Raw genomic sequence first — 24,595 nt, forward strand, 5'->3', positions numbered from 1 at the left:
TTTATGTTGTTGCGCTGATTGAATTCGAAAGGGCTGCCGGTAATGGACTGCTGGAGGTGAATCTGGTGCACGAGGAATCGAAGCAGAAGGTACCGGTACGCATCATCGACAACAACGATAATACGTACGCGGTGGAGGTAATTCCACCTCTACCCGGCACCTACTCGACCAACCTGCTGTACGGCGGGCTGAAGGTACCGATGTCACCGAAAGTCACCGTTGCACCACCGGTCGATGTGTCAAAGATAAAGGTGGATGGGCTGGAGCCGAGTAAGTATTGTCCGGTGGAGTTTCGCACTCATGTTCACATGAGCATTTCCATCTCGATTCGATCTGTTAGCTGCACCGCTGAACAGCCTGCAACAGTTCCGCGTCATCACAAATGGCATCGGGAAGGCAGATCTGGCCGTCACTATCACAAGCCCTTCGGGGAATCGGGTGAAAGCGCACGTCATACCGACTGCAGAAGGTTTTCTGGTGAACTTTACCCCGACCCAGCTGGGCGAATACCTGCTAAGTGTGAGTTTCGGTGGCACTCCTATTACTCCGCAACCGTTCCGATTGCAATGCCTGGTGGGGTCCGATTCGCGCAAGGTTCAGGCCAGCGGGCCAGGGCTGGTGCGGGGAATCATTAACCGGCCGGCCGAGTTCATGATTGACACGCGCGGTGCTGGCCAGGGTGGGCTGGGCGTAACGGTCGAAGGTCCCTGCGAAGCGGCAATCAACTGCCGCGATAACGGCGATGGAACGTGCAACGTGGCCTATCTGCCGACGGAGATCGGCGACTACACGATAAACATCACGTTCAACGATGACCATATCGCCGGTTCGCCATACCAGGCTATCATTGTGCCGGAACCGAACCTCAACAAGATACGCGTCTCTGGAATGGGCATACAGCCACACGGTATTGTGTGCATGTAGTCGGTTTTCTGTGTTTTGCTGGCTTTTTTTATTCAGCTAATCCCGAATCGCATCATTAGGACGATAATCGTTTTGCTCCCTTTGCATCACAAGTTGTTTTGATTTCTTTAGCTTAATTTGTTGTATATTTGTTCGCATGTTTTGCAGTGTTTTGTAGCGTACACTTAATTGATACTACGCATGTACTAAATAAGCTATAAATGCATACTTTTAGGTGTGGTGATGAACGCTCCCACGGATTTCCTGGTCGATATGAGCAAGGTTGGCAATGACGTAGACAGGTCCAAGCTATCGTGCAACATCTTCGACCCGAGGGGTAACGAAATACCCAGCAAGCTGGTGCCAAGTGACTCCGCCGATGACGTGTTCCGCATCATGTACACACCTTTCGAGGCCGGGCGGCACACGATCGATCTGCTGTACGATAACGTGCCCGTGCCAGGATCACCGTTCGTTGTGAATGTAAAATCTGGTTGCGATCCGAGCCGATGCCGCGCGTACGGCCCAGGCCTGGAAAGTGCAATGACCGATAAGATGGCCACATTTACGGTCGAAACACGTGGTGCCGGTGCTGGCGGCCTATCGCTAGCGATCGAAGGGCCATCCGAGGCCAAAATGAGCTGCACCGACAATCGGGACGGCTCCTGCGACGTGGAGTACATGCCCACCGAACCGGGCGAGTACGACGTTACGATTCGCTATGCAGACAAGCACATCCCCGGGTCACCATTCAGAGTCGTCGTAAACGAATCGACGCGCCCGGAGAAGGTAAAGGTGTACGGACCGGGCATAGAGCATGGCCAGGTATACGACGGACTGCCGGCACAGTTCTTTATCGATTGCAGTGGAGCCGGTCCGGGCAAGATCGCGGTAAAGCTGAGCTCATCGGAAGGCAAACCGATCGCAACGCAAGTGCAGGATAAGGGCGATGGTGTGTACGGTGTCACGTACGTTCCACCCAAGGAGGGTTCTGTAATCACGGCGAACGTTTGTTTTGCGGACCAGGACGTCAGCTGCAGTCCGTTCGTAATGACCGTTGCTCCAGCGCCGAACGACGTCCCGGTGAAGGTGTACGGTGATGCGACGACAAAAAAAGCTCTGCCCGCGTCTTTACCGGCCAAGTTCCAGATCGATGCGCCGAAAACCAAAGCCAAAGAGGACATCAACGTCAGTATCAAGGGCCCGGACGGGAAACCTCTGGTACCGAAAATGGAACAGGAAGCGGACGGAACCTACGGTGTTTCGTTCGTGCCGGATGAGTGCGGCCCATACAATGTCAGTATTAAGTGCGGTGGAAAGGACGTACTTGGTTCGCCCTTCTTATTGCAAGCCATCCCTACTGGAGAGGTGAGTTGGTGTGTTGCAAAAGGCAGCCCATTTCGTCAGCATACAAAAAAAAACAATTTGTTAGAACAATTTGAGCACTAAACGTGTGATTCATGTTTATTTACGCAGGCTGACAAGTGCAAAATGGTTCAAGCCGTCCCAGTCAACCAAGAGTACGGGAAGAAGAACCACTTTGCCGTTGATGCCCGGGAAGCGGGAACTGGTGCAGTGACGTGCAAAATTGTTTCTCACTCTGAGGCGAGGTTAGTATAGCTTGTGTTAAGAAATGAAGGAAAAACGAACAACAATAGCAATGTTTACGACCTTCACATCCATTGCTTTCTGTCGACAGTGACGTGGACATTGATATTATCGAGAAAGACGGGTTCTTCGATATTTTCTATGTGCTCAAGGACCCTGGAGACTACGATCTGGATATCAAGTTTGGCGGTCAAAACATCCCGAACGGAACGTTCACTATCAAGGTATATTAACCCATTCTTTATTTACTATATTCCTTTTTCTCATATCCCTGCGTCTCTTTGTTCAAGGCATCTGCCGTAGTCACAACGTTTAAAGTGATTGCCAGTCACATTGTTTGAAACGTGACTAACTGGATTAGAATGAGCGATTTGTTGTTTATTTTTGAGTGATTTTTAGTCGTGTGATTGTTAATATTGTTCGATCTGGTTTTTTCATCTCTCAAGCAGGGTGAAATCAATAATGTAATTGCTGTTGATGCTGCTTTTGAGATCTCTTTTGTTTAGGTAAGAGGATCGTCTATCTGACAACATTACCTCACAGCAACCGTTCACGTGTGGTTTTGAAATCATTTTTTCGTGGTTATTTATGAAACAGAAAAGTGTGCAGAGTGTGCAGGATAAGGGAATCATACTGTTTTTTCATGATATGCTCATGAACAACCTTTGTTGTGGGAGCTTTACTTGCGGCTCGTTATGAGAACACAGTATTCTTTGTGTGTTGAAGGTATCCAATCAAAAACAAGCGTATGGCTGTCATATGCATTTAACATCATGTATAAACAAAAAAATATATATATCTTCCGGATTAATGGAACCTATTAATACACAAAAATACGATAACTCGTTCGGCTGTTTGTTACATTGTGAAACAAGCGGTGGTAATAAATAAACAAAATTCAAAAACTAAACTTAAGTGAGACACATGATGCAAACACTTACACACTTTTGCTTATTGTTGACAGAGTTTGTGCTACAGATCGTCTACACTTGTTCAAAACTGAACTGGAAAGAAATCATTCATTACGGCATAATGCCTAGCTTTTGCTTGCCAATGCCACCGCTGCCATTTAACGAGTTGCATGCAGTTTTGGAACGCTTTTCAAATTGACTTCTAAACAAAAAACGAATTGCCAATGCTTTTTCACACACCTTTCTCATTCGTGAGGTAGTAACGCATGTGCAAATTAAACATTCCATTTCCTAGCTATTTAACATTCCATCTCACATGAGACGAAACGAATCATCTGTAGTTTTGAGCGAATCTTCTTCCCTTTCGTAAAATATTGCTTTCTCCCAGCACAACACTGCCACTGCGATTACCAACGCCATGTGACACTCGCTTTCGTCAAGCATCACACGCTACTCACCGTTCATCCTTTTTCCCGATCCTTTGCGTCGCAATACTAACAATTTGTCCCACCGTTGGCTGGCCCTTCCGTCGGCTCGGTCGGTCGGTGATTCGCGTGCGTCAAGAAGAAATATCTTCTGAATGGAAATAAATCATGAAATGTATAATTTTTTATACATACCCACCTCCACATCATCATCATGCGCCACCCACTCTCGAGCACTCTGCTCCGTTGCACGGGAAGCACCAGTTGGTGTGCCATTCTTCTACAAATTCGCTCCGCTCCATCCACATCAGCATGTTAGCATGATTCCCTAAATACGGAGGGTCAAAAATAGCATTTCTCTCGCGTGGAAATTTTGCCCATCTCTTGCAACCTGTAAGCAGCCGACATGCCGTATCGTGGTAGATGACCGACAAGTGGCAAGTGTCTCTTTTCATTCATGTTCCATCTGCTTGGGAGCGAAGATTATCAGGCATGTGAATAAGTTGTAAATGAATAATTTTCTATTCTAATGCCACTATACGCACCATTCAAATGTGTATTTCTTCTTCAAGAAGCACACACAGCTAACTCACACTTATTCATACAATAGATAATGTCAAACGCTGAACTGGCAACGTGATGTGTTTGTTTGTTTATTTACTCTTCTGTCCAAACCGTGTGAGGGTTGCAATTTATTCAGCCTGTCCAACCAAACGGAAAAGTTCAACTTAAATCCATCTAAATGGTTTCTCTCATGGTAAAAATGAAGTTGATACACCCTCACACACTCACACACACAATCCCGCATTATGAAGTGGTGATCAACAGTTCACCATCCTATACTGGCTGATTGGTTCACACTCGAACGCACGCACCTTTGCACGAACGCTTTTCTGTTTCATAAATGACTTCGAACTCTCCCTGCTCAACCACGCGTGTGCCATTATGTTGCTGCCCTAACGCTGCCCGAATGAAGCTGCACAGAATATAATGTTTTGGCTAATCATGTACGAATGCTGCAACGCTAACCGCTAAGCATTCTCTAGTTGCAAGCGGCTTAAGCAAACATGCGCCGCCGTGTTATTCTAGAAAGAAACATGATCAGCGCCGATCGTTTGAATTGATCTTCTGTGTTTACTGGTGCAAGTTGTTTGCATCCCTTCGGGTAAGCGTCACGGGCAGGTAGGTGTTTCTCTGTTTTTGATTGAGAAAATTTATTGGGAAGCTAAATTTACGCATCATTCACCATTATATTGGTCTAACCTAAAAAAACAAACAAAAACACTTCGATGAAAGTAGATTACAAATTAGTGTTACTATTATTAGTCGAATGTTTGTTTTAAAAAATGACAATATCGTAATTAAATCGGCCATACTACCCAGCCTCTACGAAAATTCTTTAATAGCTCTTTCAAAGTGCTTAAAACTAGTTCAGAACGTTATAATGTAACCAATTCGTGCGTGAAGAAAAAATGAGCTGATAAATTGATGTGAGAGCTGTCAGTACTAAAGCCGTAAATCTTTAAGGCAGTTATTTTAATGCATTCATTGGACCTGCTGTCGACGAAACGACAAGCTCTTAAAGTGAACAATTAACCTGACAATATGGGTTTACCAAGGGTCTTCCTTTGCGGTGAAAGGACCATCGCATGTTGTACAACATAATTTGAGGCAAAAGTTAATGATTACTTCCCAGATGGTCAGTTGGAGGTGGTGCCTCTCGGTTTGGTGCATACAGTGAGAGCGATCGTAACGCTAGTCTGTGAACATATGCAAATATTGCGACAATTAGTGCAGAGTGCCTGTTTGTCGGTGGCGTGCTGCCACCAGACGGGAACGAAAATGCGCCAACTATGCTTCGCCTCGCGTAATTAATGTGCTGGCTGGGCGTACACTTCCTAGAGACGATGGTACGCAAAATAATATATGTTAAGATGTCGGTGTGTCAAAAGCAACAGTTCTTGAGCATCATTCGTAGTGGTTAGATGTTTTATAGATACACGCTTACCACTCGCCTTCTACTTAGGGTAGACATTTGTTGCCAGCTCTAATCTCCCATTTTGTCCACATCAGTTTACACACATCGGCCAAGAGATCTGAGCGATAATGTTAATCGTTCTGTTCAAGGCTATAGACAAGCACTTACAGTTTAATAATTAGTACGCCTCTTCGACTTTGTTTGATTCTTTGATCACTACATTTCTTTATCATTTTTCTGTGTTTGAATGTGAGCGCTGAATTTGTTGTTATAGTTTCATTTATTTATTTAGTTTTTAATCATTCATTCATTCATTTATTTCGTTATTTTTTAATCATTTATTTATTTATTTATTTATTTATTTATTTATTTTTTATTTATTTATTTATTTATTTATTTATTTATTTATTTATTTATTTTTTTATTATTTATTCATTTATTTATTTATTTATTTATTTATTTATTTATTTATTTATTTATTTATTTATTTATTTATTTGCGTGAATTCAATTGAGCTTGAATATTTGATCTCAACATTTCTATGCCATTTTTCTGTACTTGAATGTGAATCATGAATTTGTTGTTATAGTTTTAACTGTTTATTTATTTATTATTTATTTATTTATTTATTTATTTATAAAAACTGTATTCTCATAAATTTTGACACAAAATCATTTACAAAATGTGTAACTAAATACCAGAAAAAAAGGAAAATGTGGACATCCTAAACCAAAAAAGTAAATGGTCAATTCTCATTACTTATCATTTCTCTCGTTATATATAGCAAGCAATAAAAGCGGGAGACTTTTTTTTGCACGAATATTTTTTTTTATTCAGGAGGAATTTTGCACGAATATATTATATCTAAATATACCAAAAGTAACCCGTTATGCGAGCCAATCTCGCATTAAGAGATACAAAAAACTGCATTTGTACATTTGCATAGATACATTTTTAATACGAGGTTGTAATGAAAAGAAAAGTGGAAAAATCTCCTAGAGCAAAACAGATTTGTTTTATATGTGCCACTCGCTCAAAAAGTAGAAATTTTAATGTGACGAACAAGTCACTGGAACGTATTTGATTTAAGTAAAGTTACACACAACAAATTAGATTGTGGGAGCTATTACGGCAGTTCAATTCCGGAAATGATGTGTTCTTTCTTGGGTCATATAAGTTGATCGATGAAAGCAACTCAAGAGATTCAATGTGGGCAGATCGGAGTCAATGATCAGATTCAGCAGAATGGAAATGAAAGCTCTTTCCAGGTATAACCCCAACAAGAAGCATGATCCATTACGATCGAGCAATGGAAGATGTAGTAGTATTTCTACTATCCTCTTGAAGTTGTCTTATTACCACAAAACACATCGAATAAACTAATTTTCTTTCATATGCTGCCAACTGTTTTCGTACGCTTTGAAATATCGTAAAATAGCACTGGAAACAGAACAAATTTATTTTTTATCCTCCCTTTCCACACATTAAAAAAAAAAACCATGCGCCTCCATCGACAAATGCAACCGTTACGGTCGACAAAAATCAACAACTGTTTATTGATTTTACTTGTATGCGCAGAAAGCCTGACAAAACAATGTTGAATTGTGAATGCAGAGATCGTTTTATAGTTGCTACTCGATCATGCACAAAACACATACGTGTTTATTTTAGCAGTGGCAAAAGCAGTGGAATTGCATCATTTGCACCAACTTACGTATTATTGCAGTTTCACCATCGGGTTCGGCCTGTACTTTTTTTTTTTTGTATAAAATGTGTTGCTTAATGCATTGATAAGCACCAAAAAGTACGCTTTTATAATTCATACAATTGTTGAACAAAGTCATGCATTGCTGCTTGCTCGTACAAATTCACTCTTTGGTAAAATTACAGTTTATCCGTAAAAGACTACATGGTATTAGTTCCTTTCGAGCTTCCCTTGAATATTCAGCTCAAGGTCTCGCATACCAGCAACATCGTTTTGCACATTTTGATTGGATTTTGTGTCTCCCCTTACAATCTTACAATTGGATGACCTAGTAATGTAGGTGACCAACCACGCAAAACACACATATCCGCACAAATACCGATTGCAATCATACGTTTTTCCCGAGTGTCTGCTCAAAGTGATGCCGTCGGCCAACACTATGCTAGAGTATTGCCAGTGAGATCTTTCAACTAAGTGCCTTAGATGTACGGCAAAAAATACAGCTCGATATCCATCTTAATGAATTTGTGTCACCATAAAGCAGACTCCTACACACTTACACAACCACACGGTATACATGTCCACTATCCCGTGACGATCTCCAATTGCCTGATCGGTACGGGGCACGCGCTCTCCGGCGGTGGTAGACATATGTCTCGTATGCGGGGGTTTTATACGATGGGCGTTAAGAGTACGGTTTGTGGTGGTTGGCAGGGAAAACGCGTGGAAAAGGTGTCCGTCCCTCTGCTGAGCCGGAACCCGAACGAATCCGAACCTTCCGAAGTGTGCACCAAACGCGAACGATCGTGTGCGTCGGGCTTCGGGCGAGGTGTTTATTTTTCCACCCTCCGAATGGTCACGATCGCTGCGACCGGTCGGGGCAACTATTTCGACCGCATGTATATTTCCCCGCCAGCGGCAGCCCGAAAAGAGATTTTGCCTTGGCCCATCGAACTCCCCCACCCGCTCCCTCAGCCCCTCCTGCCAAACAATAGCGATCTACATCGTCCAGCAGAGCAAGAGCGGCTTGTTGTTGTTGGCGAAGATACGCCGCTGCGATCAAGAGCTAAAACATCGCCCGCACTTCTGTTTGGACGTTTCAGAGGAAAAGTCACACAGCCAGTTTGTGGTTAGCAAAGTAGTAGCGCGTTAGTTCTTATCGTTAATTACAACGTGTTTGTGCTTGTGTCTGTGTGTATTGAAGTACATTGGTGTGCTCTAAGAAGTCGCGGTACGTGCGAAAATAATCCCAGATATTAGGTGAAAGGTGAATAGTTTTCCCCCAATCAGGTGATCGTGCGATTGATTATTTAAACAGAACATTAGTCTTACGTGGTGCATTTAGCTTTTTTAATCAGAGGATTTATTGTACGTTTCATAAACATTCAAAACGTAATATTTGTCCAAACTTTTGCTTTATTTTAATGGCGTCATGGTGTAATTTTTTTTGCAAAGGCGATAAAATATTTCAACATATTACGACCTGCCCAGTCAAGCGGGACAAGTATCTTCCTAAACGATGACTAAAAACAAACATTCCTTCTGGTTTGCATCGTGTTTGCGTGCAGCCAAAAGTCCACCGAATAAAATACATAGCAGCTGTTGTTAGTCTCTCGACTCTGGTGACCGGTTTGTGCTACCTAAGCGTGGCCGGCCCTTCCAGCAAGTGAGTGGAGTGAACGTGAACATCATCACGGTCCAATTTAGCCGGTCGCGGTCACGTTAAGAGTCCTCTGGCTTAAGATGGCGATGAAAAACGAACCGTTGCGAATGGACATTTCTTTTCCGCTCAAACGAGCCGAATGGATTGAAGTATTTTCAGGGACCGTAAAACCGCACTGTTCTTACGAAATGTTTACGCCTTGACATGTCAAGAAACTTGTAGCAGTAGGTAGGGAGCAGCAGGACAAGCGGTATTTTGGATTCGAATGGAATTCCAGATTATTCCAAACCATGACGAATCGTTCAAGTTTGTCTTTCATGATGTAAACGCAATTGTAACATAGTATTGGTTTTTTTAAATCATTTTTGCACGAAAGGAATGTAGTAGTGTAAAATGTCTTAAGTTGAGCATTGCCAAAATCAGAAAAAATATGTATGATATTCTTCGTACTTTTATTCTCCTCGCTACGCGTTGTACAATGATGATCTAAAAAAATATAGGACCACCTTGACTTTGAACGTAATCTGAATGTTTAAGACGGTGGTTGGCCGATATTTGATTTGATTTTGAGCGTAATTTTCTTAGTCACCGCAGAACGTTATAAATAATTGTTGCAGGTTTGATATTTCCTTATTGTAGCTTGATAATACCGCTAATATCTCAACACGGTTTAGCAACATTCAAGCAGGTTCACAACTCCATACGGATTCAGTTTTATATACACACTCTAGACATGTTTAAGCCGGTCTCGTGGTACAGTCGTCAACTCGTACGACTTAACAACATGCCCGTCATGGGTTCATGCCCCGAATGGACCGTGCTCCCATACGTAGGACTGACTAGACTGCTATAGGGGGGTTATCCAAAAAGTCACTGAAAGCCAACCCCACAAGTCTCACAGGCAGGCCTTGACCGACAACGGTTGTTGAGCTAAAAGAAGAATAAGAAGAAGACATGTGCCACAAGCTGGAAACTAGGGATTAAGCTGAACTAGGTGCAACCTATGAAATCTGAAGAAATCTAATAATTAAATTACTTTTTCCTGTAATATCAAGAACAAGAAATAAAAGGCGCATGTAATGGTCTGCTAGAATTACGTATCAGATCGATATGCCATAGCATTGCTTCCATACTATACAAAGCTTCATATGTTTCAATCTACCCTTTCGCTTGATACATCTTAATGCTTATCCTATACGTTTCATTTAACGTGGCCAATATGCTGCGCCAAGGATAATGCCCTGAAAGCGAAATCTTCAACAGTCGATTAGACTCACAAATCCACAATGAGGAATGACTGAAAAAGTTGTCGGCAATTTGTTGTGCGCTTTCACCACCGTTACAATGTTCTCTGCCGCCTCTGCAGTCTTCGTCAATACAAACCCAAACCCACCGATGTATTACGAAACGATGCAGCATGTCTAATCCGGCTCTACGAATAATTAATCGCAAGTCGGCACGGTATGCTTGCTTAATTGCTTGTGTTTCGCTTTGCAACACTCCCCCCGGGCGCCCCGCTTTACCAATTGTCCCATTCTTTGCCTGTCAACCGTCGAACGGCGTAAATGAGCTATCGCTGAACCGGTGCTTTTTTGTTGCTCATTCTGTTGCCCGCTGCAAGTCCGGCCGATGAAAAAAAGATTGCTGAATGAAAAATAAGAACACTCATGCTGCCGGTGTGTTGCTGCTTCTGCTGCTAGACTGTCGACGGTAGAGCACAGTGTATCTTTACGGGGAATACTAGTATATTCTACCGTAGAGCGCAGCTGCAGGGAATTGTGATCGGACCGTCAGCGTTGATTATATCCTCACGCCACGCTCACACACAGGTGGCACCATTTGGTTGCGGCCAGCACATTTTGCGCATTTTGCCTGGGTGTCAATGGGCGAAGAAAATTCTGGCATGCCGATCATATGTCCTTGTAAACTGTTCGCGAGCTCGTGAGGGTATCTCAAGCATGATGTTTACGGAATGATAACTGGCTGCTGGTTGATTGAATGCGCTTGGACTTTGTTGTTTAGATGGTTCGTCGTTTTCATTAATTCATATTTTCGGCAGCGGGGCCAACAAACGAAGTTCGCTCGGATTGTGTCTTAATTGTAGTTTTATTTCTGGCCCCAACAATATTGAAACTGATATTTTGATCGGTTCTAACATCACAAGAAAAACATCAATCTTTACGGATTTCGTTGCATTACGAAACTTAAGCAAAGACAAAACAACCTCCCTTAAACTAATATCAAGTATCGCGGTTTCATCGAGGAAAAATCGTCTAGCTGCGTCTTGTGAAACCGACCCTGCTACATTCAAAAGGACTCTTCCCTCACCTCGCATCGCTTCGCGTGGAGGCGTTTGGAAGCAAATGACATTAATTTTATATGCCACAGTAGCGTGCGCCTTGCGCCAGTTCGTTAGTGCCGGCTGTAAGGGGTCATGCGTGAAAAGATTTAGAATGCGACTCTTGACACGACGTCGACGTCCGAATACAAACTTGTGTTGCCGGAGAAAAATAGAACTTTGAGCTAAATATATAAAATACGTTCCATTCTCGCATCGTAAGAATGAATATAATGATCATTTCGAGACCGTAAAGCGGTTTCGCTTGACAAACGAATCAGAGGAAAGTTTCACGAGTGTTTATCAACTTGCTGATTGATGTGAATAGGTGCATTCGACTTACAAAATGTGGCGTCAACAGCGCATACTGTGTCACTAGAAATCAAGAATATCCGATCGTGATTTGTGTTCAAGGGCTATTACTTTTGCTTGCTTCCTGCTTCTTATTGAAAATAAAGCTTTCTTTTTGTGGAAATCATTTTCATTTTGTAGCAAAAGTAGAATAGCTTAAGGACGAACATGAGATTAAACGATGTATGTATTGGTCGTCTGTTACAGAAGCCTCAACGCAATTATTGTTGATTTGTTTTTCATTGCTGCTTTCATTAGAGCAATCTCCAGGGTTGTATGTATGATTTAAAATATAGAAAAATATTATTAGACAACATTGTTCAATCTAATATAAGTGTTCGAAAAAACGCGATAAGATAATTAAAATAGTCCACGTGATCTCTAATCCCACGGTCATGGAAATAGCTGTGTGACCTTGACCTAGTTCTATTCAGGACAGCATGGACAGGTGTCATAGATCAAGAAGTGCCAAAGTTTTACGAAACGCCACCAAAATGGAGCCAATTAAATTAATTGCATTGTTCGTACAGCTTCCAAGCCAGAGCCTCTCACTACACATAATTAGTGACGCACAATTTAATCCCTGCAGCCGCAAATGTGCAGCGTTTCCCAAATGCACTGCAGCTTGCCTACCTTTAGGCGCTTTTCTTTAGTACGACCACGCTACTACCAGCAGCTTCTCATTTGCAACATTCCGCTTTCCATCGCTTTCTACTTGTTGTTTGTGTGTAAGACAGCAATGCCGCAAAGCGTGGGTGAGCTCCGTCGTTTAATCTTTTTTGATGAGAAAAATTCGTTGCCCGTTATTCATCGTTTCCAAGGGTTCTTAAATTAGCCCAGCGGCCCGAGCTAACAGGCAAGCGATCGGGGACATCTGTGCAGGTCCGTAACAAGCTGGTAACGTGCGCGAGCATAGCGACTAGCGTCGTGCACTTTTCTCCATCGTACAACGACGCGGAGCGGAGAATGTCCCGCGAACCGACTGACCCCGGTGTGACACCTGTCTCCGATACGTCTTATTAATATGTGCCGAGTATGCGCGCCCGGCAGCCGTACGTGTCTACGTACGGGCACGCAAACAGGCGACACAGCACCCGCAGCGTCGCCTTTGAAATCGCTTTTCGTTGTTAATCGTGCTGTTCAACAGCGCGTTATTTCAAAGCTAATCCATCCGAACCGGACCGGGTGGGGTTACAGGTTTTTAGAGACACCCAACCGGCGAGGAGGGAGAATCCAACGGAAACGGGAGGACTCCGTTGTGGGCGACGTGCCAAAGCGCTCCGTGCTGAGTTCACCGGGGCTCGCGTGTCTGCACACGTCTAATGTCGGTGCGCTTCGACGACGCAGTGGTCGTGGAACTAGCGTACTAAAATATAGAACGACCGATGCTATGCATTCCCCTGGACCGTGTCCCTTTTTATATCTGGGAACTATGTCAATGCGTAGTGCGACACATGAGACACTGCGCGAGAATGGGTCCCTTCCCGTTCAACGCAATTCTTGCTGTATTGTCATTTCCGTTTCTTTGCTTCATTTGCAGGCTGTTGACAACGTAGAGGAGGAGCAGGTGACCAAAAGTGCTACCAGCTCCAGCAAGACTACTTCATCGGCTATCTCCGAAAACCATAGCTATCAGCACCAGGAGTCCTACATCGAGCAGGTCTCTTCGGTGTCCAAATCTAAACAGTACATCCAGCAAACCGCTAGTGAAGAATTCCTTGTAAGTTCGAAGCATCCGATGTACGCCTTACCGTTCGATCGCTAATTGTGTGTCTTGTCCTTTCGACAGGTCCGCGAACGTCTCGTCAACGGCAAACACGACAGCGTTTCAACGCTCAACAGTGTGCAGCAGTTGTCCGCATCCACCACCACCACTTCCAACAGCAGCGCAACAAACGGTAACGGAACAACCGAGCACGATAACCACTTGAACGGGACAACACAGTCGTCGAGCCGCTTCCACGTCTTCAAACTCGACCGCCTAAACACTCCCCAGACCGGTGGTACAGTAACAGGTAGGTGATAATGGAGCTGCTCTCAAACACTGAAAATAATCTTTCACCTCATATTACCTCTCGTGCCGGTTGTACAATGAAGCCAACGATCCATTGGCTCGTTTGTCAACTATTACGATTTCATCGATGTCTGCCCATCAGCGGCATTTATTTACAATCCCGTCAATACAAGCTATGAGACAAGTTAACGCCACGTCAATCAAAGCACGACGCTTTGGTTTCGTTTCCATGATGGCGGTAGCATGTCATCCTTCGGACGGTCAGGTGACACATTGTAAACCGCCACTTAATGATGCTGCGATACACGCTTGGCACACACACCATTCCTGTCGATCATTCATCTAACTGCCCGAAACTGGGAAGTGGAACAGTACCTCGAGCACGAGCGTTGTAGTGCATGGGTGCTGTATGCGCACTGTCTCGCGTAACGTGCGATCAACCGAGCACAGATGGTGCCGATCAAGCGAGCACGTGCCTCCCAGATCGCCACTAGGACGGTGTGGCACGATCCAACCACCGGACGGAAAGCGACCATCTTGCGCACATTGAGTAACGATGGGAATTTAAGGAATGTAAATGGTTTCCTTCGTTAAGCATGGACGGGTGAAACAGAAGTCACCCACTGTCCCCAGGGGTGGGAGGGTTAGATTGGATGCTTACTTCTCTCGCTTGTGATGAGTTAGCGAAAGATTTATGCAGTTTTTGATTGACGTGTGGTAGGTTGGTTCCAATGTTCAACAGTAGCTCTAACTTTAATTGCTTTGTTTTACCGTATCAGACGACCCCGAGATGCGATTCATTTCTTACTAATTGCACGAATGCAATGAATGTGATTTTAATTGTGTTGTGGTATTTTACCCATTACGTACCATATGTTCTATGTTTCGTACAAGCTTAAGCACCCGATATACTGTACACGCTATAGGAGCGAGATAACTTCTGCTCTCGTTTGTTATTTATCGTATCATGCGAGTTGAAACAACGCGTCCCAATAAACAACGAAGCCTGCCAACATACTAATGGGAACACTCATCAAAATCCATGTGGTGTAGCCAACGTGTGGCGCGTTCCGGTAGAAACCGCTCCGGAAACAAACATGTCACATTCCATTACTCAGACCATCCGGGGTCCGACGGCTGCAGATTGGGGACGAACGAAAAAAATGTCCACCCACGACGCTGCGCATCTTTATGATTGTTCGCTTCTTTACGTAAACAACACGAGCAAAGGAACATCAATTCGCATAACTGTCGCCATTTGTCGTTGCACCCGTTGCTGGTGGTTTGGTTGGACCGATCGGCGCTTGTTCGGGTCTTGTGGAGTGGATGATATACGCCGACGGATCAGGAAACGGTTGAACAGTCATCTTTGGCGCTACGGTACTATCGTTGCGGTGGGGAGGATCAACAGACGCAACGCAACGGCTACCGATCCGCTAGGAGTACAATTTTGTATTTTTCGTTTATTTTCTCCCTCTCTTTCTTTCTTTCGTCCTTTCTCTCTCTCTCTCACTCTCTCTCTCTCTCTTTCTCTCTCTCGAAATGACATTTGCTTCTATTGGAGCGCTTACGTAATGGCACGTCGTTTCTCTTACCTTTTTTTATCGTGTCCTGGCCCGATCAAGGCAAAGCGGAAGAACACACAAAATAATCCCTTGCCTTGTTCTGTTGGGATTGCAGTAGGCTATGCGAACACTGGTCTAGTAGACGCGGTTCACGCGCAAGGTTGCCACCGGACACAGATGGCGCGTCTGCTCATATATTTAACAACGTTCGGTGGATCGTTCGTTGCCCACATAATACGGCCGATAAAGATGATTTCTGTCTTCGCGCTACACATCCGCTCCAGCGAATTTTTGGCTTGTTTTCGTTCGCCGATTATTTATCTAACTGGCCAACTGGCCTCACGTTCCGGTCATCATGCTACATCAAAGATTTTAATCTAGTATTAAAAAGAAAAGTCGGACATTCGGAAAATTATACCGTGGTAGCCGTATAGTGGCTAGTCTAGCCGCCGGGTTTAGGATGGATTCTTTTATCGTGCCAGTTGGATCATCGTTTCCGTTCGGTTCTGACTTGCCATTGATGCGGCAGAATGCTTGCTTATTTGCTCTCGATCTCGGTCGCAAAAAAGATAAAGCGCGCATACACCGGGTGTTCGATGGCGTTGCGCTGGGGGGTTAGGCAAACATTCATCCTGGTGATCTGGCCAACGGCTGAAAGTTATTTTAAACGCGTTCGGGCCATACACTTGCATGCCTGACTGCAGAAGATGATCTTGCGTATGCCATATCATTTATCACGTCTACCTTTATCACAAAAGCCACAGTCCACGCAAAATGATTGACGTAGTTAAACAGTTGAATGTTTGATGAACAAAATTTAGCTAGTACAAGCAATATTAGGTTAACATTATATTGCCTTTAAACACGTTTACGTACTAAATGTACACGTAAAACTGGTTGAGGTTTGTAGATTCAAAAAACTGCACCTTGAATCGCGTTCAGTGTGTTGGAATTCCTTTTCCACTAATGCCGGCATGTCAGCCAAAATAAGGTCTTTCGTCTGTTTTCCTCCCTAAGAAACATCCGTAACACGTCCCACTACATCCAAAGATGAGCGAATATAACGAATGAAAGTATCATTCAATCGGCAACTCATCAGGAATCTGTTGCAACATCTTCTGAAGGCGACACCAGCCGTTCTACCATCAGACGGAAAAGGATTGACACGACACGAGCAGGAGGCAACCCCATAGAGGCAGGCAACGGAAGCGTGAATCGGGGATTTATCACGAGTTGGGGACAAACCGTCGCACGGAACGGTCGAGATCACCTCGATGCCGGCGGCGATCGGTGATATAAATATCCGCTCCGGATACAGTCCAGCAACGTTTCGGTGGACGTTACGTTGCCCCGGGGGCTATAAAAGTTTTCGTCTGCAGCTGCCACGAAAAGAGTTAGCACTGCTTTCTGCTCTGGTCGGCACCCGCAAACGACGCGCGCTGGTCGCTGGTCGGCAGCATATCAACGCGGCATCGTCACTTGGGTACGGCTTTGGGCACAATACACTCCTTCCCCACCCACCCACTTCCTTTCTCGCCCACGACGAAGCTAGCGACAACGCCGAGGAACGTTGATGTTGCGCCGGACATCTCTCGACTCGCACAAATTATGACACGCACTGATGGTAGATGATGGAAGATCGTAGATGATACCTGCCACGGATGAGGTGAAATATATGTGGAAATGGCTTCTTTCGGTAGCTGATAGATTTGCCTGCTCGTGCGAGCAACTGAATGCTGTGGCGAGACAGTGTATTTTGTAGCCGTTTTCAAACTTTCAGCTGCATTTCAACCTTTACTTACAAGCTTTGCCACGATCGCCATCGCCGGGGTTTTGTTGAATCGATTGACGTAAAAGACACATTTAAATCATGCTCAAATGTCTCATTCATCACGAGTGAGACAGATTTGTTTTGTGTTGAAAACCGCCCATATTTTGCTGGTGTCTCGCCCAATCCCTGCTGCAACGCGACGGCTAAAATAACGGCTATGATAACCACCGAGCTGTCTTGTCATCCCAAAAACAAAACCCATTAAATCAACACATTTTATTATTACTCACATGAGTGGCACGAGTGAAGCAGCCAGCTGTAGCAAAACCAACCTCCGACAGATCATTCTTTTTGCCGAGCTGACTATTATATCACGATGTGGAATAATCCGCCGAGAATGGTATGTGCTTGTGTGATAAATAACAACCAGTAATGATCACCGGTTGCGTAAGCAGTGAACGCAAAACTACACGCTTACACTCGAACGCATCCCATCGAAACGGAAAACGTTTGACGAAAATAATCGCAATCCTGCAGCAATGGTACAGGTTGACCTTGCAAAACTTCCACACCACTATTACACGGCCACATGGACACGCGGAGGATCAACCATTCGAGATCCTTTTAACTATCATCGCTCTATGGACAGCTACAGCGCGCGCTGTGTAGCGTTAATGGAGACGCCTGGCCACTGTCAACGTTGTTGATGATTCCGTCCGTAGCTTTCGCTCAGTCTGTCACCAACGATGGATACAGTGATGCATCGTGGCAGCTGTGAAGGTTACCGGTTTGGTAATAAATCATTGCAGGTGGTGCTGTACGCTTCGAAACAGGTTAGGGCCTCCGCCGTGCACTATTTGGAAGCTTTAGTTTAACCTGATGAAACCATGTGTTGGATGATTTTGGTACCTTTTTGTTTTTAACGTTCATTAGCATCGGGTGTGAATTAAAGATGTATTTTTTATATATTTTTACCTTGCTTTCAATTAGTGCTATACATTCAGACTTCACAGTACAATTCATGCATGTACTAAATCCAAAAGAGAGTACGCACTCTAGAGACGGTTGCTGGAAAATGACCGTCCAGGAAATGACGAAGAAACATGTTACACAAAAAATCTATTCGGAAATCTTTGCGATCAAAACAAGATTTCAATTAAATTATGCATAAACAAAGCATCAAGCATCAGTGATTGATCGCAAGAACTATGCTTAAGAGCTCCATGGCAAACATCAACGAATTGGTACTGTTTCTTTCTAGTAAAACTAACTCCCCGATCGTAGTACAATGCATGTAAACCAAGCCCCAGTCCGATTGAAATTTTGTAGTGGTAAAACAACGGAAATTTCATATTTATATCAAATAGCAAATTACTCAACAGGTAGCTGTACCCAAAGGGGAGGACTGAGACCAGGTAGAATAGAAAGGACATTCAACGTTCCTAACACATTGATATAATTATAAGGGCCTTCTCCACGATGCAACCTATTCATGTTCATCCGTCAAATAGGACATAGGTAATGCTATCTTGCCCTTTCCGCAAGTAACTGTTTTAATATCATACACCTATTCGAAAACACCTTCACACAATCACATAAAACACCTTTACTTACACTCGTTGCAAAGTGTATTCCTTCCTTTAGCGAAACGCTCCCCATCAACATTCTACCGTTTTAAAAAGAGTTGTAAAAAATACCGTGCAAAATACGCTACGAAATACAATCCAATTTTAGCTGAGCTTACGTCACGTCAACAAATTGCTCAAAATCATCCATTGCAACCCGATGCACTGTTGATAAAGATGTTACTTTAACGAATTACTACTGCTCACTCTGCACACAAACAGTGGTGCCACCCCCCCCCCCCCCCCACGCGACGGAAGCAAACGCTCATCTTTTCCCAGATCACTATCGGGCAGGCAGGGGTTTTGCTATCCTGCCTTCCTACCTTCCTTCCTAACGCGATTGCATTTATTATCGCAACGGGCGGGATCCAAGCCGAATGACGTTCACCACCATCGAATGACGCGTGGTGTGGTGGAAGCTGCCACCGATCGCCACGCACGGGCAAACGGAAAATGTTAATTAAATCACCAGCAAATAGTATTTTAATTAAAGCTACTAATTTGTGCCGAGCGCCGCCGATGCAGCAGCATCCAAATGTTTTTTTCTTGTTTTTTTCGTCCATTCGCTGGAATCGCCATGGCTGTCGCCATCGTCGTTTGCATTTATTTATGCCACTCCGGTGCGAAACAAAATACCACCACACCATATGCACATGGCTGAAGAGGAATACAAAATGGATGCGATGCGGCAATTGTGGAGAAACGGGCTGTGCTAAAACGACTGACAAACGGGATGCTACTTTTTTTAAACTCACGTACCATTTGCTTTAATTTTCTATATATTTGTGAGAAATAATTAACGTACTGAGCAAGTAAAATTGCTGCAAGCCATATTTGTGTCTCTTTTTATGTTCTTCCCGAATGTTTAAATCTCATGCGTGTCCCCCATGCCTGCTGCATACGGCAACAATATGTCCCTGATACATATACCTAGTCCGTGTTTGTGTTAGTGGCACATTTTTCCACGGCAACATCCCCATTTTACCACTCGCATTCTTTCGGAAGTTCGCTCCCTCCTCCCTCCTCCCCTAAAATGGCCCCCGCCAGCCCCCCGCCCTGGTCGGACAGAATGATTGAGCAGCATAGGCATGAACGACACGAACGCCCAACAGCAGCAAGAGAGTCCGAAGGGAGGAGGCGAATGTGTCTCCATACACTGTGGCAAACGGAGGATTGCGCAGTTGTCACCCGTTTCATCGGCTCCAAAAATATACTGTCAACCACCGGCGTGTCGTGGCGTTCGCGGCACGATGGCACGATCTTGCGGCCGACTGTCGGAACCTGCTCGTTTTACCTGCTGCCTACATGCTTCCTGGGAAAGGGACGGTGGATGTCGGCAGTGCCGGGCGTTGTGAGCGGTCAATATATGAACGAATAGCCGGAGCAGCACACACAGTGTGAAGCTGCCGTCACACACACCTAACACTCTTTGGTCGGGGCGATCCGTACGCACCCGTCTTGTTATAAAAATGCATAAATTTATGATACACCAGCGCTCCCGCTACTACCGACGCGCACAGCAAATCCCCGACAGTCGTCCCGATCGCAGGGAAATGTAAAGTGGCGAAATAAAAATTTCCTGCCATAAGTTTACCTCCATCCCGCAGAATGCCGATCGCACTGATCGTGTTGGAAAGCAAAGAAGTGTGATGGGTAGGGAAGGTGAGACATGGTACACGCAATACAGGCGCCAACGAATGTTTCTTGTTTCTTTTCTGGCTCCCTGAACATCTTGAATGTGTGAGGAGCGAATGTGAAATATCTTGGCGGAAATGTACCCTTCATGGTTTGATACCCGATTAACGATATGCCTAAATCGAGGTGACTTGACAAATTTTGTACACGTGCCACCGGACACGTGGTAAAATATATGTGAATCACCCTCAAATGCCATTGCCAAACCTTTGCAACGCTCGCAACCAACAGCTAAAAGAAGCGTGTCGCATCTTCATCCAATGCTACTAAAAGGTTGCTGCCGCACACGTTGACCATTACCAAAATCGTCCATTCCCAGCCGGAGACTCATACTTGGCGGCGGTTTCCGATCGATGGCGTCATAAACATGGTGACTGAACAGCCCGGAAGAAACTTCCAATTTATTCCGGTGTTTGAAATAGATACCATCATCACCATCATCACCATCATCATCATCAGACGGAAGCCGTTGTCACATACACTTAAACCTTCATCCAAATCTCCTCCGTTCCTTGCCATTGCTGCATGGAAAACAGTTTGCAGTGCGCGTAGAGCTCGAAAACCGCGGTTGTTTGGTGACAAACTTGGCGCGACCGGCCAACGGCGCCGTCCCAATTTCGGACGGATCTTGTTCTTGCCTTTTTTTTGCCTCGTTCCGCCGGAAACACCGAAAAATCCGCTCTAAAACAGCCATCTAATAGCATGGACGAACATTGCTGGCCGCACAGGAAACGACTTTGCAGCTGTGAGTGTGCGTTACCGTCACTGCGGACACACAGTTATGGAAAATGGTGATATTTTGTGTGTTAGTTGTATCGGCTCTTCACCACACCGATTCAACGATCATTCGATCTCCTTCCCCACATGTTGATCTTCCAACGCCAGTATAGAAACGATCATTTTTGTCTATATCTCACTCTCTCCTCTTCCCTCTCTTTCTTCATCTCCTCTTCTCTCTCTCACACACACACACTCCTTATTGCACTGCAATATGCTGTGTAGCTATCCCGTTTTTCGTCTGCTCCGTTGCTCCATGATTCATTTTCCTTCGCTTTCTGTTACACTGCGTATTTTCCATGTGTGTGTGTGGTAGGAGAGAATTTACACACTTTTCTTTTTGGCGGGGACACTCGGAACGGATTTGCTTCTTCTTCTTTTTTGTGGTAAGCCGTGGTAAGGGGAAAGATTCAAGCGCCTTTGCTTGTTGCTTTTAAAATGTGAGGAAAATGGGGAGAATTTGGAGAAAAAAATGAGCAAATCATAGCCGATTGCGCTCACCAAAATACCAAAACCAAAGCGAGCGCTCGCAACGAGCATGAACGAGGCGGGTTGTGGGGGGGGGGGCCTGGTGGCCAACGTTTCGGGTCCGGTTCGGTGCGCGCGCTCTCCACACTGGAAGCTGCGAAGACCTCTATCGGTCGGTCGGGCTGGCTGGCTGTGCTATGCCAAATGCTTCAGAATCGCGTGTCCGGCCGCCCGTTTATCAGTTGACGTTCAGTATTCAGCTCAGTAGCACGCTTACGGCGGAAGGCTCAGGTTGATTTGACTTTTTTTTTATTCGACTGGTGCGGCGAATGCTACACACTCCATACACGACGACCGTCGATCGATCCGTATTTAGTAACGATCCCGCGCCTCAGCCACCAGCATTTAAGCTTGAGTGAGTGTGTGATCTGTCACGCCTAATACCCACCTACACCCCACCCCTCTGTGTGTGTGTACGTGTGTGTGTTTGAGGTCATGTGAATGTGTGTCGGTGTGGGTGGGTGTGTGTGTGTGTGCGCATCCTTGGTAATTGGGAAAGGAAAGCTTAAAGGAATAGCATTGCAAGTGTGCGAACCTCGATCGATTGTGCATTTCTCAACTTGTTCGGGTGTGAATGTGATCATATAAAGGAAAACATAACTCCAGATGCAGTTACAACAGCGAGTGATCGATGCATGTGAAACAAAATGATCGGAAGTGCCGTTAAAAAATGCTGGTGATTGAGGGTTTTCAATTGTTGCGGTTCAAATCAATTTCGATCCAAAAATCGATCACTTGATATTCCTGTGTCGCAAGGACCTTGTTAACGGATATCAGTGGTCAGGGTTTTTTGCGTTTTTTACGTTGCGATGACTCATCACAGGTGGACCGCATCCCTGCCGTTGGATGCTCAGAAGCAAGTGTTAATAGTGCCCCGACTCCGTGCCCTTCAAGCGCTTTCCGTTCTTTCTTTGGTCGTCTACCAAAGCTGCCCGATCATGCTGCCCAGGATACTGTCGCCGTGTGGTTGCAGCTGTTCGTTTTAATTACGCTGCAGCACTGTCCGAGTTACATAATTTCGAGCCAAATATGGATCTCACTGCCCGATGCTTCCATGCGTTGGAATTAGGTTTGCGACAATTTGCGAAAGCTTTTGTACAGCTTGCTCAGCAGCCCGTTCCATGATACCCGCTAGTGTCTCTGAACTTAGATTGTAGCGGTAGCGTAAAGACGTGCAGAAGTGGAAGAAAAAAGGGCCACCACGCACGCCATTTTTACCCGTCTTTCAAAAGATATTTTAAGAACGTTGTGCATCATTTGTTTGTCCATTTGAAATTTCGCATTCAATTCGGTTCGGGTCTCGATGATTCAGAGTCGTAATAAATTCGACAGCTGCTCCCGCACTCCACATGAAATCGCTGCTCCCCTTATACTCTTCCACCTACAACACGCACAGACACACACTCACATTCACGCACATACACATACACATACATCTTCTCATACACATGCACACGTACTCCTAGGGGTCGATGCGAAGGTGCTCCTCAGGTGACAGCATCCTGGACGCATTCTGGCGGTTCTGATGGCGCGTAATAAACGTACTTTGAACGAACTTTGTTTGTTTCCCCCCAATCCCCCCCCCCTACCCCTCTTCCCACCGGCCAAATGCTTCCCAAACGCAATGTCCTGTGCTAATCGTAGCGGAAAGTGGAAAATGAACGTATCCTTTTTACTAGCCTGACGAGTGTGTACGCGTAAAGTCGTCTAGGTTCGGTGAGCGCGCGGTCCGACGAAACGGCGAACGAAGTATCTACTAAGCAGCACCTCGCGGCCACGAGGAGATAACGAGTGTCCTTTCCATCGTCCGATCCGATTCTTAACCCTCGCCACCCTCCCTACCCTTTAGTCAGCTCTTTCGCCCCGACCGCCTCGGCCGTCCCGATAGCGATCAAACCCGCGAGCAATCATGTGGAGTGACGACGAGGAGCAGGGCACTGAACCGGTTGAGGCGACATGGGAAGAGCACAGTCAGTTCTATCGAAGCTTTTCGCGCTTCATGTCCGTGTCCGAGCACGATCGGCGCGAGATGGTGCGGGTGTTCTTCATCGAGCAGGACGTGCCGGTGTTGGAATCCTCGGATATCGACTTCGTCCCGACCAACATGCTGAGCGGATTCTTTCTCCACACGCATAAAGGTAATGGCAGCAGCAGCAGCAGTAGTTGGGCAGACAACAAAGTTGTGATCGGACCGCCGATTAGCGTTTGCGTAGAGTGCGTTGAATTTTGCTTGCCTTACATTTCAGCCGATCGTACAAACGATCGACAAACGGGATCGCCTGACAATAGTTCTTACAAAATCACAACGCTCTAATGCATGTTGCAATTTAAAGACAGAGGAAATGTCAAAAATCAAGTTCTACTAACTCTTTGCAATCTCAACAACGAGCATGATCGTACGACGACCAAGTGGGTGGTGCTAATCGTAACACACGCACCACTTCGAAACAAACACCCTTTAAGCGTGCGGGAAATTTATTACGATTACGGCGCACCCGATGGGAATCCCTCTCGATCGACGATTAAATTTCATTCGAGCAATAAAACACATTCTACAACGATTCATTCACCGTCGATGGAGCATACGATCTCTTCCCACAAACCACTTGGCCAGTTGGCCAACAGTGGCAAGCTGCTCGGGTGCAGCAATTTGTAGTGTGCCACGGGCACGCGCGCTCACGAGCTCCCCCTCCCTAAAATACATTAAAAAAAACCCGTTCGTTCGCAAGAAGGTACCA

At 45.2% G+C, this 24,595-nt stretch overlaps 1 protein-coding gene across 16 annotated transcripts in view; it reads left to right on the top strand.

The window, feature by feature from the left end:
* The window catches only part of LOC1274482 (filamin-A), a 54,784-nt gene that overhangs the window by 21,403 nt on the left and 8,786 nt on the right, over positions 1-24,595 (top strand). For 7 of the 16 annotated variants that reach the window (XM_061646799.1, XM_061646803.1, XM_061646801.1 and 4 more), the window contains 7 exons: positions 32-270; positions 341-907; positions 1,139-2,271; positions 2,380-2,513; positions 2,603-2,735; positions 13,423-13,602; positions 13,672-13,897. In XM_061646799.1, the coding sequence (XP_061502783.1) occupies positions 32-270; positions 341-907; positions 1,139-2,271; positions 2,380-2,513; positions 2,603-2,735; positions 13,423-13,602; positions 13,672-13,897 (2,612 nt within the window). Of the gene's footprint in view, positions 1-31; positions 271-340; positions 908-1,138; positions 2,272-2,379; positions 2,514-2,602; positions 2,736-8,593; positions 8,821-13,422; positions 13,603-13,671; positions 13,898-22,020; positions 22,213-23,501; positions 23,996-24,595 lie in introns of those variants that run through there. The other 9 variants (XM_061646806.1, XM_061646805.1, XM_061646812.1 and 6 more) reach the window with 8 other exon arrangements.

The sequence above is a fragment of the Anopheles gambiae genome, chromosome 2 (genome assembly GCF_943734735.2).
Source record: "Anopheles gambiae chromosome 2, idAnoGambNW_F1_1, whole genome shotgun sequence".
NCBI classification, from domain to species: Eukaryota; Metazoa; Arthropoda; class Insecta; order Diptera; family Culicidae; genus Anopheles; species Anopheles gambiae.